Raw genomic sequence first — 17,244 nt, forward strand, 5'->3', positions numbered from 1 at the left:
TCCAAGGACCCTCCCAGTCTTTCCCAGCCCACCCAGGACCCTCTGAAACCTCCTTTGGAGTCACTAATTTTAAAAAATTAGGTACTGTAGAAAAATTGGAGATCGTAGATAGAGATAGGCCTTGCTGGAAGTATTTCGAGTTAATGATTGAGTGAGAAGCAGGATTTGAGATAATGAGTCTTGGACTTAGGTAAAAAATTACTTCTCATTGTATGTTTGTTCAGGTGTGCTTATAATGAGAAAAGAGAAAGTGATAAACGGGTTCAGGATGATTACAGACCTTACATCTGGAAACCCATTTCAAAGTCACAAGGGAGGAAACTGGAGTTGTACCAAATGTCCTTTGTAATGTCAACCATTGTAAAGGTAGAAAGGTGAGAGTGAGGAAGAGCGGTTTTCCTTCATCTCCTGATGACCCCTCCTCACCAAAACGACCTCCTCCTCAAATTGGGGAGCCAACCACGCAGGCATAATGACTTTTTAAACTCATTACCGTGCATTTTAATCCAAAGTGGGGAACGAAAAGTGTTAGCATTATGCATATGCCTTAGTATTAATATGTATTAGTATTTTGGATATTCAAGACTTTTGTAAATAAATAGACACTGGAATCTTTTGTCAACTTGCAGTGCGTATTAAGGGGTGACTCCTGCACTCACCCAGTGCTGTGATTAAACATCCACTGTGTAACTTCAAACTGTTGGAGAGGTTTTTTGTCCATTAACAGATTGATGTTGATACTGGATCAATATTGCTATTTTGCTAAATCACTGCCAGTCTCTTCCCAGCCTCCCCAGGACCCACCAGAGCCCCTCCTGTTTCTCTCAGGATCCCACAGCCCCCTCCCAATTTCTCCCCACTGCCCCAGGACCCCCAAATCCTCTCCCAGTCCCTTCCCAGCCCCACCAGGACTCATCAAGACTCCTCCCAGTCTCTTCCAGCACAACCAACCTCATCCCAATCCCTGCTTTCCAAACCCCAATCTCCTTCCAGCCCCTCCAGGCTCAAATCCCTCCCAGTGACACCCAGCACCCCCAAACTCCCTCCCAGTGTCCACCAGGACCCCCAGAACCCCATCCCACCCTCCCCAACATCCTTTAATCCCCTTCCCAGCCATCCTAAGCACCTCAGTCCCTTCCCCAGTTTAAACCAGTCTGTCTCAAACTCCCTCCCAGTTCCTCCCAGCACACCCCAATCCCCCTCTGGGCCCCCCAGTGCCTCCCCCGCTGCCCCCGGCGCTGTGGGGGCCGGGCCGTGCCCCAGTGCCGGCTCAGGGGGTGCTCCAGGCTGCCGTGCTCCACCTGGCAGCTGGAGCTGAGCCCGCATTGCCGGGGGCGGTTTCCAGCAGCACCAGGAGCTGCTGGCTCCAGTCCCCGCTGGGGAGCACGGCAGTGGCCAGCACGTGGCCCGAGAGCTGCTGCTGGCCCTGGGAGCAGCTCAGCTGGATGTGGGCAGGGGAGAAATCCATCAGGGAGCAGAGCAGGCGGCCGGGGCCGGGCTGGGAGCTGGAGGGCACCAGCGAGATGGACACGCTGGGGACACTGGGAGAGAGTGGAGAGGAGTGGTGTGGAAATGGGAGGGACTGGGAATGGACAGGGAGGGAGTGGGGTGGCACTGAAAGAGATGAGAGTGGATACTGGGACACTGGATGAGGGTGTGGAGTTTTGGGAGTGAAGTGAGAATGAGCCAGGAATAGACTGGAAATGGCTAAGAAGGAGTGGGAGGGACTCTGGGGCCTCTGGGAGGGACTGTGGTGGCACTGGCCGGGACTGTGGTGGCCCTGGGCGGGACTGTGGTGGCACTGGCCGGGACTGTGGTGGCACTGGGAGGGACTGTGGTGACACTGGGTGGGACTGTGGTGGCACTGGGTGGGACTGTGGTGGCACTGGGAGGGACTGTGGTGGCACTGGGCGGGACTGTGGTGGCACTGGGAGGGACTGGGAATGAAGTGCGCGGCACTGGGCGGCCGAGTCCAGCGCGGGGCTCTCGGCTCTGTGGATCTGCCCGGCAACTGATGAGTCATCAGAGAGACGCGCCCTGATTGGCTGAGGGGCGGCAGATCCACGGAGAGGCGAGATGGACAGGCGGGGTCACTGGGAGAGGCTGGGATGGACTGGGAGAGGCTGGGATGGACTGGGAGAGGCTGGGATGGACTGGGAGAGCCACGGGAGCCACTGGGAGGGACAAGGGGCCCCGGGGATGGGCACAAGGAAGGCTGAGGGCTCTGGGGTGATTCCCAGGGAGGTTTGGAGGGACACGGCCGGGCCCCTCTCTGTGCCCCTCGAGCAGCGGCCCGGACAGAAAAGTTCAGGAGCGGGAGGAGGTGTTTCTCAAGATTGATTTCAATCCTCATTCTCCTGGTCTGATTTGCTCAATCCTAAGCTCAGTTCATTTCCCCATGTCGGGCTGTTGTGGCCCTGATGGTGATCCCTGAGTGACCTCTCCCTGCCCTTGTCCCGACCCATGAGGATTTGGATTTGTTTCAGTTCAGTGGAATTCGTGGTGATTTGGGGGGAGCTGGAGCAAAGCAGCTGGAAAGCACAGTGGGCTTGACAGGGACTGAACCAGGGCAGGAGTTGGGGCTGCCTCGAGTGAGCTCTCACATTGTGAACCTTCATGGGGTCTTTCTAAGGGAATTTTGTTGAATTTTGACATTCTTTATTAAAAATCAGAGTCACAAGTGAAGCTCCGCTTTCAGCTTGAAATGAGGGGTTGGAACGTGGGCACTGGGACTTCCGTAACCTCAAGTTGTTCCTTGATGCTGGACACTTTAGCTTTGGCAATCTGAAGCCCTTCAGCAGCAATGTCTCTGCCACCCCCTGGTTTCTGGCTCAGACCCAGCTCGCAGCTTGGACAAGGTCTGGGCTTTGTCCTCTTGAGCTTCGGGAGCCTCACGGGAAGCACCAGCCCTCCCCAGCCCACCCTTGGTAGGACTTTTTCTTATCTCTCTGCTGACGATTTTATCCCCAAAACTGCTGTGGGAACGTTGTATCCAAGCACATCCTCCAGCGCTGCACTTTCCTCCTGTGAATTCCCTGTGCAGGGAATGTGTCTGTGCTTTTCCCTGCTCTGTTCACTGACAAACAAACCTGAACCCGTGGGACTGTCAGAGCTCCTTCCTGCAATGAAATCAGGTTGTGTTTCTCATGGCATGTTCTGGAGGAGCTTTTCTTGGTGTGTCTTGTGCTGCTGGAAATGACACAAGAGCCAGGAGGGAACAGAAGCTGCTGCTGCCCGTTGGCTCAGGGCCAGGGAACCAAGTTGTGCTCCCGGGCAGTTGGGCCCTGCTGGAAGCAGAGCCGCATTTCCCTTGAGCAGCTCAAGCTTGTGACAGCTCCAAACAGGAAACCTCAGCAGAAAACTCTTCCTCCAAACTCAGCTGCTTTCCCTCCTGCAGCTGTTTGGGAAAGAGCCTCAAAGCACAGACTCTGCTGGGAGCCATTGGTGCATTTCCTCCCTCCCGGCAGCAGCAGCTCCTGAGCCCTTCACGGGCTCCTGGCCCTTCCCAAACCCTTCAGCTCCCTTTGAACTCTCAGCACTCACTAACATATGTATTTCTTTCATATTTAAACTGCATTTAAACTTCTCTTTTTCTCTCCTCTCTATCTTTTTAATCTCCTCTTTATCTCCTTTAATCCCGTCAGCACTAGTAGGATGGGGCTGGAGTCTTGGGGTGGGTGTGGGATGAACTGAGGATCCAGCAGAGAAGGGCAAGGCAGAGGGGAGAGGACTCAGCCAACCCTTCTCCTGCTCTCTCCTCCCCCAGGCTCCAGCTAAAGCAAGTCAGACTGGAAAGGATCCCACAAATGCTGTGTTCTCCTCCCTCTGAGCTTGGCTGGGGATCCTCAGCTTCAGCCTGGTGCAGTGGCTTAGATTCGCTAGTTTGATTCTTTGGCTAATGCACTAAATTGAAAAAGTTTATTATTACTTAATCACCTTTCACCTTTGCCAAGTTCTGCTGCACTGTGTCTGCTTTTCACCCAATACACTGCTAGCTCACATACACACATGAGCTTCTTAGGATAATATTTAGATTCATAGCTTACTCTATAAAATCACACAATTACAGATGAAAACTCTCCACCATCCCACTCAATGCAGTTTCTTATTTACTTCTGGCATATTCTTACTTGCAGCTATAGGAACATAAGCTTATGAATTCTCGGCTCAGCGTCTGTGAACCTTTAGCATTGCATGAACCCAAGCTCCTTCCATGGCTGTAAATGAAACCTTTCAGTATCTGTGGAAGTTTCTGTCTTTCCATTTCCCACAGCCCACCAAAGGATTTGTGACCCTTTGTGACAGAGGAGAACCTGCCAGGCAATTTTGTGTTTGCTGTAGGGAAGGTTGGGTTGCTCTGCATCAATTCCCAGAGCAGCGCAGAGCATTGGCTTTGTGATGTCAGGGCATGGATGCCACATTGTCGTGGTGACATCCCAAGGTTGCCTTGGTGCACGGAAGGCCTCAGGGTCAGAGCAGCTCTTGGGCTTGCTCAGTGCAGGAGCATCCTCCTGCTTGAGGCGTTTGTCAGTGGGCAGCTGCACACTGACAGGAGCCGTGTTTGTTTTTGTGGTGGAGCAGAGTGTGCAAACTGGCACAGCAGTGCTACAGTGATGGAGCAGCTCGCTGTTGCAGTTTGCACCATTTATGTCATCGGATACTCCGGCTATTATCTGACCAACCTGGCACGTAAGTAGAGGTTTTCCCTGGCTGGAACCTGAGCTGGCTTTTGTAGGTCTCCCTGCTCTTTCTTAGTGACCGGGTTGCTATTGAAACACAAAGACCATGAGGATGCCCCTGGTTTGGTAAAGCTGCTGTCAACACCTTCAGCAAAACACGGGGTGTCTGTAGCCAGGGGGCTGCGGGCAGCATTTGCAGGGCTTCTGTTCCCTCCACGGGAGAGCCTGTGGCAGCAGAGTCTGTCATTTCCTCACTTTGCTGGCTCAATCTCTTGGGGTGACTTTACTTTTAAGATAGCTCTGAGAGCTCGGGAAGTTGAAACACATGGAGGCTGATGGGAGTTTTTTCTCCTGACTAATTCCTGGCCATGGGTGAGAATTGGCAGCGGTTTTAACTATTGAGAAGTGAGATCAACCTATGAACACCACCTTAAGATGGGAGGCCGGGAATTTCTTGCTCTCTTTGGTTTCTGGCTTCTGACGAGGTCACAGGGCTCTGTCTCGGCCTCCTCCCCCCCTCCAGGCTGGACAAGGCTGCAGAGGGCGGGGTGGGGGGAGAAACGGAGCCGGCCAGCCTGACTTGGTTTGCAGTTTCTGACACTGAACTGAAACCTGACACCATCAACATCTGCAGCTTTAGCAAGATTTTAACTCTTTTACTACCTGCATGAGACTTGCAGATTAATCCTTTTTTTCCAGAGAGAGAGAGAGAGGGAGTGATCAACCATCAACCCATCAAAGAGAGTGAAGAAAAAAATTAACTTTAGAGGGGGAAGAGAAATAAGGAGATGCTTTAATAAGCTGAAATATTTTTCTGTTAAGCTATGGAGATGGACAGTAGTGTCCTGAATAAAAACTCCTATAATTCATGACAGAGTGTATTGGGAGGAATGGAGTGTTTCCAAGTGTGGATTTTGAGCAAATGATGAAGTAGTTGTGACACTGTGAGATGCTGGAACAGAGGGGGAGAAGTTGAAGATTTGTGGCTTTTAAGAAGCAAAAAGAGAAAACTTCTGTTTCCAGAGAAGCTCACAGTGACAGATGAAGAGAACTTTTGCCTTTGAATAACTCATTCATAAAAATGACATCCCTGGACTCATGACCCATAACACACCTCAGAGTGATGGGAAATGGGAGGAGACAACTGATGGCAGATTTCCGGGCAGCTGGCATCAGAGAAATAGAAAGCTATGAAGAAAAATAGTTTTCTTGTGAAAAACTCCATAGATAGCAGAAGAAGACTTCTGTTTCTCTACAAAGACTGATGAAAAGACTCTAGCAGGAATTGGGACTGTTTTAAACACCAAAGATCCAAAGTTTTTTGTCTCTATGTTGTCATGTAAACAAGGGAATGGTTGGGTAGTGGGGGAGAAAAGGGTTGTTCTGGAAGTTTTATTCTGGTTTCTTATTCTTGTAGTTTTTGTTAATGAACTTTCTTTATTCCATTTAAGTTTTAAGCCTGTTTTGCTCTTGTTCTAATCCATATCTCACAGCAAGAAATAAGTAAGTTTTCTAGTGATTTTTTAGTTGCTGCTTTAAACCACACCAGTCAAGCAGGACACCTTTGAAAATGCAGACTGGGAGATCTTCTCAGATGCTGCTCTAAACAGGCCACGGTTCTCTCCAGTTTTCTCAAAGAATTTGGTTTATTTTCCTTGCCCACTGCAGGTCATCTGAGCCGTGTGTTCAGAGGTGCCGATCCTGAGGTGAGTCAGAAAGGAACATTTGATGCTCCTGGTGTTTCAGAACTGTGCAGGGAACTGTGAGCTTGGCCTGTGGCAGTAGAGTGCAGAGGGCCAGCTGGGTGGGCTGAAAGAAGATCCATTTCCATGTTTACAACAGCAATAGCAAAGGCATTGTTGGCTATTTCCTAATTTTCCATTGCAGAGCTTTAAAAGAACTCAAAGCTCAGCTTTGCAGAGAGAATGTTGCTTGCTGATAGTAGCCAGGGTGAACTCTCTAATTCAGAACTATTTTCTGCCTGGCTGAATTAACCCATTTTGATTTAGTTGGAGAGACTTAGAATCCCATTGCTATCAAAGCTGATGATTTGTGCTTGGTAGAGCTGGTTGTAGAAATCGAGCTGAAGAGAAATAAGGTTCTAAATGATAGGGAGCTGCCTGTCCCTAACTCCACCATCTGTCCACAGAGCCCAGAAGCAAGAGCAGACTCTGCTGTGGCTCCCTCTGCTCCTGGAGAAGAGGCCAAAGAGGAGCAAAATGAGCAAAAGGAGCACGAGCCTCCAGCTGTGGTCACAGCCCAGCCTGACCATGCCCAGACAGTAAGTGCCAGTGCTGGGTGCTGCTGTCTTTAGTGCAAGGCAGAGCTGCAAGTTTCTGAGCAGCCAGCACTTGCTGTTGCTGGCTGAGGATGCTGAGTGCTGGAGTCCTGCCAGCACCCAGCCATTCCCCCATCCCGTGGCAGCTGGAAATTGGGCTTTGAGCCGTCGTGCTGAGGCCCCAAAGCGCTGCTGCCTGCGGGTGAGCAGCTGGCTGCTTGGCTCAGGGAAGCTGTCTCTTGGTTTCTGCCAAGCCATGGCCAAGGGCTCACACGGCATTTCTGGGGCTCACAGGGCTTGCTTTGTTTGCTTTCCCTTTTTGGAAACCTCTGGATGACTTGGAGAAGTGTTCTGCAGTTTCCTTGAGCAATTCTTCACTTCTGCAGAGTCTTTTAGGCCACCTGTCTTTTGGCTTTTGATAAGCTGCAAGGAGATGATTGTGTTGTCCATGAAGCTGTGGCCGGCCATTCTTGTCCTGTGTGGCCAAAGAAACAAACTGTGTAGTTCTGAAGCCTTCTTCTGAGGCAAAATCCAAAAAGTGGCAAGTTTCTCTTGATACGTTTTGTGGTGAAGTCTGCAGCTTTGGAAACTGCATTGGAGCCTAGTGTGGGGGCAAAGCTGCAAGTCCTTGAGTCCTGTCTTGTGTTGCTAAGAACCCCTTTAGAGATGGTTGTTTTTTCTCCTCAGAGCTGTTTTCCTCCTCCTGCCTCTTCTGTCCTGACACTCCCTGTTTAACCTATAAATTTCTGCCTGTCCTAGTGAGGTGGGACAATTCCATGGTTTAGGTGGTTTTTGCTGACTTTGGTCATACATGCATTACATGACCCATGGCTTCCTTCATTGGCATCCCCAGGGGTGTGTCAATTAATTTGTTGGTGGGGCCTTTTGAGGATCTCTGTCAGTGCCACTCAGAATTCTCAGCTGACAAAAGAGGGAGGAGAAACACCTTGGTCCTCTTCCATATCCTGAGGTGGCCATAGAGGCTCTCTGACCTGCAGCAGAGGATCAAATTGCACACATCCTTGTCTCCTGACTGAGCAGGATTTCTAACAAGAGTGTGGATGTCAGAAGGGCAGGAGTGGCAGGGCAGGCCTGAAAAGGGCAGCTCCCAGGCACTTGCTCTCCATTTGTGTGTACAGAACATCGAGGCAGAGCCCCAAGCAGAGCTGCCCGAAGCTCCGAGGGCCATCATGGCAGTGAAGAGGAGGCACGAGGAAGAAAGGAGAAACATCGAGGAGGAGATGAATCTCCACTGGCAGAGAGGAAATCAACGAAACCATGTGAGTGAAAGTGTGGCAGACACTCCACTCATGGAAATTCCTCTCTGTCGTTCTTCACAGGCCTCCGAGGAGGAGCTTCTGGCAGAGCTGCAGGAAGCTGAGGCTAGGATCAGGGCAAGGGAGAACAGGCTGGAGGAAGAAAGGAAGATCATCGAAGAGAAATTCCATCTCCTCACTCAGCAGCAAGAGGCTCTAGAAAATCGAGTGAGTGAAAGAGCGATAGGCACAGCAGTCACTGCAGTCTGGTGCTTTCTGCCCTTCTTGCCTTTCCTCTGCAGAGCAGCAGGGGGCTGGGCTGATGCCTCTCAGTGCCATCCTGCTGTAGTGTCTATCCCAGCTGCTTGGAAGGACATTTCCTGCTGTGCTCAATCTCAGCTGCTGCCCTGGACAGTGGCACCAGTCATTTGCCCCTTTTGCCAGCACTCATCTCAAGGGATTCCTGCTGGCCTGCTCCTGCTCTCCTTGTTTCTTCAGGGCTTTTTGCAAGTGAACTCAGTCCCCCAGACAGATTTGGAATACGAGCTGCAAGCTGTCTGTATCCCTTGGTGAATCTGCTGCTGTCCTGCTCTTTCCCTTTGCTCACAGTCAATGAGCCTTGGCACACAGGGACAAGCTGTGGTCTCTGACTGCTTTGTTCTCTTTGACTTGAGGTGGACGTGTTGATATCTCACCTGGCAGCCTGCGAAGGCTTCCAGCAAATGCCTGCTGATGAAGAGCCCCAAGGTCGGCGGCAGGCACAGGTACTGTCCCAAGCACAAGTGCTGCAGGCTGAGCACCTTCTGAAGATGGTGCAGGAAAAGAGGACTGAGGGGGAGGAGCTCCAACATTAGAACAAGGAGCTGCAAATGTGTCTGCAGCGCTTGGAGGGGGAAAGGGATCCTTGGGAGGAAGTGCAATGGTCGTTGTTGCAGTCATCCTTCAGAAAATCCAGGAAAATGGAATATGAAACTGGCCATCAACTTGATTAAAACCAACCTTGGGTTTTGACCATTTGGTTCCAGAAGTGGGCATCCAAAAAATCCAGTTGATGAGCTTTGCATGTGGCTAACAGCAACTTCCTAAGGGCTTGCATTTGAAAAGGGAACTCGGGGTAATCTCTGCCAGCCAGCTTCCTGACACAAACTCCTTTCTTCTCTCAGATCTACACAGGCTCTTCCATTCAATCTGCTGCAGCAGCAGCAGCAGCATCATCTAAAGGAGCCTTTGTTGCCCAAGCTGAGCAGTGGAGCCCGGGCAGTTTGTCCATTTCCAGCAGTGACACATCTGCTGCTCAGCTCCAGGAGAGCCAGGGAGACTTTGTGGAGCAACTGAGTACGTCTGGTGTATTTCTTGTCTGAGGGACAGTGTATTGTGTGCATGTGCCAGCAGAGCTGTAGCAAATGATCCTCCTCACTTTGGTGTCCCAGAGACATTTAGGACTCCCCATAGGAACTGCTGTGCTCTGAGGCAGCGAGAGAGCGCTCTGGCTGTTCCTGCTGCCTCTGAGGGCAGCTTGGACTGGCTCGGCTTTGCCTGGCATTCCCTTGCCACTAAAGGCAGAAGCAGGAATTGTTCTTGGATCAGCAGGAGGCTGTGGCCTAGCAAATGATCTATGCAAGTCCTGTGTGCTAGTGGCCAAACTGAAACAGAATATTTGATTCCTAAATTCTCCTTAGACTCCAGACTTCCCACCTGTCGTCAGCACCAAAAGACTTCACAGAAACTGATTTGGGATTTTGTCTTTTTGTTGTGGTTCTGTTTTCTGTGTGGTGTTTTTTATAGATTTTTGTTTTGGTTTTGGTGGTTTTTTGGTAGAGTTTTTTTTTTCTCCATCCTGAAAGAGCTGTTCTGCCCCATGTGTCTTACTGGTGTCATTTTTAGGACTGTTTTTATTGCCTCTACTACATCTACAAGGTTTTTATGAGAATGCTGTATTTTTGTCAGTGAGGACTCCTTTGCAAGAATATCAGGTGACAGCAGAAACAGAGAGCAAGAGATGTTTTCATTGGACCCACAATGAAGAAACAGATACTTGTATAACAATCTGTAATTAATATCCTAGTTTTATTTTTATAAAGATGTGTCCAAGAGACACATCGGCGTGGTGTGATCAGATAAAACAGCACTGCAGGCATTTCTCAGGAGCGAGCCTGCAGCCCCTGTGCTGTGTATTCCTCAGATCCATGGCACTTTTTCATACCTGATTCCCAGCCATTCCCATGACTCTTAGAATCCTACCTATTGGCCCAAGCCCTGCTCAGATCAGTCTCTGGGAAAACACATCAAGCCCTTTGTGATTCTGCAGCACAACCCATTTAATCTGCTTCTTACCCATAACAGCTGCCAGTGCTGTGCTCTCAGAAAACACCTGGTGGGGCTGAGGAAAGATCCCAGCTGATTTGGTGTCTACCTTCACCTGCTGGGACACAAAAGGGCCTTGATCTGCACCTGGCTGTGTCTTATCTCCAAGGCAATGCTGTTGTGTCCTGAACAGGGGCCACAGCTTGACAGGGGCTCAGGCTGGCTGTGTCTTCTTGCCATTGCTTGTCAGTGCTCATGCTTGGCCTTTGCCTGCCTTGTGCTGTGCCCTGCTGTGCTCTCTGTGCTTCATTTCCTTCCAAGGACTGGACAAAATCAGTCTCTCTGCTGCCCATTTGTACTGCACAACTGCCTGTCTTGTTGCTGCTGTGCTTGCTGCCCAGCTGACCACAGAGGGTTCAGAGCCCCAGACAGCGGGGCTGCCTTTGGCATCTTCTGCAAGTTCGGATCTCTGCCTGAAAGTCAGCATCTTGCATTTTGTTTCCCTCAGGGAGAATGGTGAACAAGGAAAATCCCATCACAAAATACATTGAACTGGAAAGTCTTGGCAGCGGGTGAGTCCAACCACAGTCACTTCTACACAGCCACGGGCCAGGTGTTTCACTGGGGGAATATCCATCAAGTGGGAAGTCAGACAGGTTGTCCACATGTTTAGACAGCGGGCTTAGTCTGCCCCATCTCTCAGTACTGGCCAGAATTTGTCAAGTGTGCTCAGAAGGCATTGTCAAAGACATCTCCATGCTGCCAAGGTCTTGCCTGCAGCAAGGAACAGAACCTGGTAAATGTGCTTGTCTCTCAAGTGTGGGACAGCTCAGGATTCATTTCCTTCACCTTTTTGGATGTCTCCAAATCATCTGGCCACACTAATGAAAGGAGAAGAATCTTGCTTGCCTGAAAGCACAACCTACCCCCGATGAGAGCTGTCAGATAACAGTTCTCAGGAACATTTCTCTCCAAGAGTTTGCTAAAGGAAATACTCCATGCTCAGGATTAGAATTGCACAGTTTAGAAGCTGATAGCCGAGATGAAGGAATAAGCTGCCTTTTGGAGCTGAGGCAGTAAATCCCAAGGCTTCAGGAACAGGCCCAGTGCCCAGGCACTTGAGGGGAAAATGCATCATCTGCCTTCTGGCAGACCCCTCCTGCAACCTGCAGCTTTTAGGCATTTACAGCAGAGCTCTCCTGTCTGGACTGGCTTCCACTGCAAGATCTAAATGGCTTCTCCTTTCTTTGCTGCTGTTTTGTTTCTAGGGGTTTTGGAGAGGTTTCCAGAGCACTTGACATTGCAACAGGAGGAGAGGTAAATGTCAACAGCCCCTGCAGCCTCTGCTGCTCTCCAGGCCTTTCCCCACTGCTGACAGCTGTGGCTGGAGCTTTGAGTAGAGCTGTGCTGAAAAGGCACAAGAAGCACAGACTGGAGCCAGCCTGCAAATTGCACTTGGAACAGGCTTTGTGGACAAGGCAAATCGCCAGTGGCCACATGTCCTGTAACTGACCCCCAAGGGAGCAGAGAAATGGGCTGTTGGAATGTCACTCCCTAATTACTCCAGTGATGAGGTCTAATCACAAGGCACTTGGGCACAGCTTGGCTGTGCCATTCCAAAATCACTTGCTCCATGTGTGTTGTGGTCTCATGCTACCAATTTTCTCAAATTACTCCTTTTCAATGTCATTTGAGGTGGCCATAAAGAAAATAAATGTGCAAGGAGTGAGTAGGAAGATACTAACCATGAATGAAATCAGGATCATGGAGAGTAATAGGAGTCCCAGGATCGTGAATTACTTAGCCAGGTGAGTGGTCACGGTCCTATCCCTTGAATGTTTCTTTACATACTACAAGCATGAGAGCTTAAAAACCCACTTTGGTCAGTGGCAGGAAATAGAGCTGTTAATGATTATTTCTCTACTTATCTCCAATGGATGGGAAGAGACTGCATTTTGTCTGCATGAATCCACCCTGGCAAATGCAGACTGAAAATTGTTCAAAACCCTGCATCAGCCCTATCTTAAGAATTCAATACCTTCTAAGTTCATTGCCTCCACAGTTCTTTGGGCTTGAGTTTTTCAAGTTTCTTAAATGCTGATGAACCATCCAAGAGAGGATTGCCCTTGCATTGTTGCCCCTCTTTTCCATTGCTGTGCATGCCAGGAAGACTAGGTGCTTATTTCCAGAAATGCCATGCGTGACAGGTTTTTTATCTGGGCTCTTCCTAAACTGCCTTTCTCCTTGAGACAGCACAGACTGCAAACACTGCACAGCCTAGAGGCAATGTCTGTGCCTTTTCTTCTGCCCTTGTCTCACAGGGACCCAGAAACAAGACTCAAGCAAAAAACCAACCTAGCCGTGCATGATCACCTGCATGGCCTTGTTTCCTTTTTTCAGCTACCTTGTGCATGAGGAACTCTGGCTGGTGATGGAGTACATGGACGGAGGCACTCTGAGAGATCTCATCGACGAGATTCAAATGTCTGAAGGAGAGATTGCAGCTGTCAGTCAGGAGGTCAGGGATCCCATCTGTGCTTCCAAGGCCTTGAGCTGCATTGTCTGGGAAACAGGGGCTCAGAACGGGAGGGATTTCATGGGCCAAGCTTGGTTTCTGTGCTGCTGCTCGGCTATGGGCAAGCAAGAGCATCTCAAGGGAACTGTCTGCCAGTGCCCCTACACTCACTGGACTCACTTCCTGTACTCTTATCCCCTGCTCTTGTATTCTATCTCTGTCTCTTGCATTGGCATTTGCAGTTCTCCACTGAGAAAGGTGCTGCTCTGCTACTGTGAGAGCAGCAGGCTCTTGCTCTCAATGGCGCTGTGTTCTGCCATTCCTCCCCATTCCCCTGCAAATGGAACCTTCCACAGCTGTTTCCTTGCTTGTGCGATGAACTCACAGCACTACTTTTTGCCCCCCTGGTTCTCTTTTCTCTCTCAGTGCCTGCAAGGACTGGATTTTCTTCACTCCAACCACGTGATCCATCGAGATGTCAAGAGCAACAACATCCTTCTCAGAACCGACGGCTCTGTCAAGCTGGGTCAGTGTATTCTTGCTCAGCTTCAGCCTTCCAGGAATGGGGGGTGTGGGGCTGCTTTCAGTGACTGCCAGCTCCCCAAAAATGCTGCTGCTGGCAGTGCAGGGGTCCCCCCTGCTGTGGGCTGAAGGCACAGTTGCAGTGTGCACACAGCTATGACAAGGAACCACAAGCAGCCAAGAGTGCTATTGCTCTGTGTGTGTCTGTGTGTGTTCCTTCCAGAGGGAGGGAGCTGCAATCTAAACCTTCAGGGGAACAAAAGGCACTGCTGGAGGAAGTGTAAGAAATGGGGGGATGTTTGAAGTAGCCAATTCATATTTCCTTGGCTAAAGCCCCAAGGAAAGAGAGCAGGGAGTGTTGTCCAGGAAATTCAACTGCACATTCTCAAACTTCCACTGGGGAATTCTCTGGCTTGGTTTCCTAATTGAGAGTATTAAAATTAAAAGAGTATTTTGCTTTCTCCTCAGCTGATTTTGGCCTTTCTGCTCAGCTCACCCCTGAGCAAAATCAGCGGTGCTCGGTGACCGGGACTCCTTGGTGGATGGCACCTGAAGTGGTGAAGCGTCAACCATATGGCCCCAAAGTGGACGTGTGGTCTTTTGGAATTGTGGCAATTGAAATGGCCGAACAAAAAACTCCTTATGACAGTCTCACTGCTCGATCGGTAAGGAGCAAATACTCTCTGATCCCGCTGTCTTTCTCACCTGTCCCGTGTTCTCTGCTCACTGCACAAAATCCCATGGCCATCTGCTGGAAGTACTTCCACCAAGGCCCCTTCTACAAATGGCCCTGCAGCACATCAGCATCTGCTGGAGCTTTGGTTGCAGCACTGGGGAAACTCAAGCCTTACCTCGCCCAAACCATCTCCATTCTCAGGCAGCATTTTGCTTTGCCTTACAAGTCGTTCCAGCTCTTTTGGCTGTGTAGATGGCCCCAAGAATAGGAAACAAGCATCTCAGAGCTGGTGTTATCTTTCCAGAAATGAAGCAAAGAAACTCAAACCAAACCAAGTTTCTAAAACAGTGCTTTTGAGAGAAGAAGTGCAGCCCCATTCTTCTCACAGGGAAACTTGCCTGAAACCTGGAGATGAGGCTGTAAAGCCAGAGTCTCTTCTGCTTCTTGTGCAGTGCTGCTGAGACACTCAGTGACCACCTTCTTTCATAATCCAAGCCACTTTCTCCATATCACCAAGCTGGAGCCTGGTGACGGGGAGAGCCTGCCAAAACCTCCTGTTTGTTTCCTGGCACTTTCTGGGATGGGCACAGCGTTAATGCATTGACTTGAGAATCCAACGAGCACAGGCTTACCACAGGGATGACACTTCTGATTTCACCGTGAATATTTTCCTTTTGCCACATAAGGGAACCTGAAACTTTCAGAGTGCTGAGAGACAGAGCTGCAGGTGGCTCCTGTGTGCCCAAACAGGCATTTTCAACCCAATACATTTGTGGAGGCATCTTAATGTGTCTGTGTTGAAAATGAGATTCCAAAGGTTTGTTTCCTTCCCTGAGGAACACCTGCTGCATTTCCTTTCTTTCCTTCCAATTACCATCATTTTCAAGAACAGGACAAAAAGCTGGATGAGTTTTGTTTTATGGCAGCTGTGCTTAAGGGGCCAACAAGCACTGCAGAGATTCTTTTCTTATAAGAATCCTTGGAATAGTACAGTTAGTTAGAATAGCAAAATCCCTCTTCCAAAAAGGCTGCCAAGCTGCTGGGAATCCTCCGAGAAGGAAACACGTATTTGCTGATGTAGTTGACACTAACTAGAGCAGGCAATGAAATCAGCTGCCAAGGCAAGATCTGCTGGATGTTGGCAAAGCTGTGGCTTTGGGGCTTGGGTTTTTTCATGATACAGGAAAGTCGTCATCCAAATGCTACAGGAAAGTCATCTCTGCCTCTCTGTCAGGGCAAAAACTGCCACTGCAGAGTGGAGCTGGAACAATGGGCTCTGGGAGAGCAGTTCCAGATGGGAAAGAAGCAGGTGGAGCCTTGTGTTTCCTTTTTCTCCAGGCTAAATTCCACATAGCCACAGAAGGGACCCCACAGCTGCGGCAGCCCGAGCAATTCTCGCCTTTGCTGCGTGACTTCCTGAGCTGCTGCCTGCAGAAAGGCGAGGCGCAGCGCTGGTCTGCCAAGGAGCTGCTGCAGGTAAAATGCCAAAAGGGCTGCAGGTGAAACAGTGTCCCAGGGATGGGCTCCTCCTCCACTGAAATCCAAGGCATCAGATGAGCCCCCATCCTCCTCCCTTCCAACCTTGGTGCTGTTCAGCTGACAGTGGGGAGCAATCCTAGACTGGGCTGGGCTGGCAGGGAGTGCTGGGTTTTAGCGCTGGCTAAAATCACCAGGGCACTTACTCATTTCTTGCTGGGAGCTATGGATCAGGAGAAGGGCAAAACAGGCTTCAAACTTTAAAGGAATAACAAATTTTATTATCAGGCCCACAAGAGTAAGAAAGGTCTCATCTGTGCAGTGAAAGGGTTCAATCTCACCCAGGTCATGGCAGTCGTGGTGTTGGATTTCAGGCTGTGCTGGGCCCCTCTCTCTGCCCGGGAGCCACTGGGAGGGGAGGCTCGGCCTGGAGCCGTCGCTGCACGCCGGGGAGAGGGTTTAGTGTGGGCAAGATGTCAGCAGCCGTGGCCTGGCCCAGCCTGGGGCCGGGGTCCCGCAGCCTCCATCCCCCGCCCGGGAGCCGCTGGGCTCTGGCCCGGCCTCCCCCAGGAGCACAGGCCGTGGGCGAGCAGGGCCGGCCTCACCAGAGCTCCGTTACCTTCGGGCTCCGGAAGCAAAGAGGGCCAGTGCCCGGGCTGGTGGTTTTCAAAATGTGCATCATCACACAGGCGCATCTCATTTCTAAATGGTGCAAAATGTTGTCAGTTCTCAGAACTAGCCAGCCATTGGCCTGTCTCAGGCACAGGGGAAGCTCCCAGCAGCTTCTCTCAAAGAAATCACTTCCGTGCAGGGTTTCTTACTTCTTTCCCTAAATGTCAATTCATCTCAAACTAACACACAGGGACACGGAAAGGTCATCTAGTCTGTGTCCTGCAATGAGCAGGGACATCTTTCAAGAGATCAGGATACTCACACCTCAGATATTTCCAGGGGTGGGCCTCCTACCAGCTCTTGGGGCAACCTGTGCCACTCTTGCCCCATGCTCCTGACCTACTCTGACTCAATCCCCATTCCATTTAAAAAGTATTCGCCTGCCTTTGAAGCTCTTAGCTTGGAAAATCATGCTTTCTTGTTGTTTTCTTTTCCTTTCTGCAGCATCAATTTATAACATCGGCCATGCCTGGGTCCAGCCTGGCACCTCTCATCGTTGCAGTAAAGAAGTGGAAGGAGGAGGCAGGAATGCAACAATCAATTTATAAACTGTCTTCTCCATGACCAACTTAGAGTAGGATTATAGAGTAGGATTGCAGAGTAGGATTGTAGAGTAGGATTATAGAGTAGGATTGTAGTGCAGGATGGTAGTGTAGGTTTGTAGTGTAGGATTGTAGAGTAGGATTTTAAATAAAATTTCTAAAATCTCAACTCCTTTGGAACATTTCTCTCCTTCTGACCCTGTGAGAAAGCTCAACATTTCCTCCTGAATTGTCAGTTTTTTCTTAGAGGTGGAAAGTGACATTGATGGCTTCTTTGGTATGGTTACAAAGTGGGGAAGGCTCCTCTTCATTCATCCTCTCCAG

At 50.1% G+C, this 17,244-nt stretch overlaps 1 protein-coding gene across 1 annotated transcript; it reads left to right on the top strand.

The window, feature by feature from the left end:
• The first annotated feature begins 11,790 nt into the window (after positions 1-11,790).
• Positions 11,791-16,943, top strand: LOC147648683 (serine/threonine-protein kinase PAK 1-like). Its single transcript, XM_086866611.1, has 7 exons — positions 11,791-11,834; positions 12,213-12,325; positions 12,918-13,035; positions 13,459-13,558; positions 14,023-14,219; positions 15,569-15,706; positions 16,823-16,943. The coding sequence occupies exons 2-7, from the start codon at positions 12,264-12,266 to the stop codon at positions 16,940-16,942; spliced, it is 735 nt and encodes a 244-aa protein (XP_086722737.1). The 5' UTR covers positions 11,791-11,834; positions 12,213-12,263; the 3' UTR covers position 16,943.
• The last annotated feature ends 301 nt before the right edge of the window (positions 16,944-17,244 follow it).

The sequence above is a fragment of the Cyanistes caeruleus genome, chromosome 31 (genome assembly GCF_971803275.1).
Source record: "Cyanistes caeruleus chromosome 31, bCyaCae1.hap1.1, whole genome shotgun sequence".
NCBI lineage: Eukaryota > Metazoa > Chordata > Aves > Passeriformes > Paridae > Cyanistes > Cyanistes caeruleus.

Bases quoted from the DNA above. Each gene is read 5' to 3' on its own strand.
- LOC147648683 (XM_086866611.1), top strand. From the start codon at position 12,264: ATGAATGAAATCAGGATCATGGAGAGTAATAGGAGTCCCAGGATCGTG. The intron at 12,326-12,917 runs GTGAGTGGTCAC...TCCTTTTTTCAG, and splicing joins ATCGTGAATTACTTAGCCAG to CTACCTTGTGCATGAGGAAC. The intron at 14,220-15,568 runs GTAAGGAGCAAA...CTTTTTCTCCAG, and splicing joins ACAGTCTCACTGCTCGATCG to GCTAAATTCCACATAGCCAC.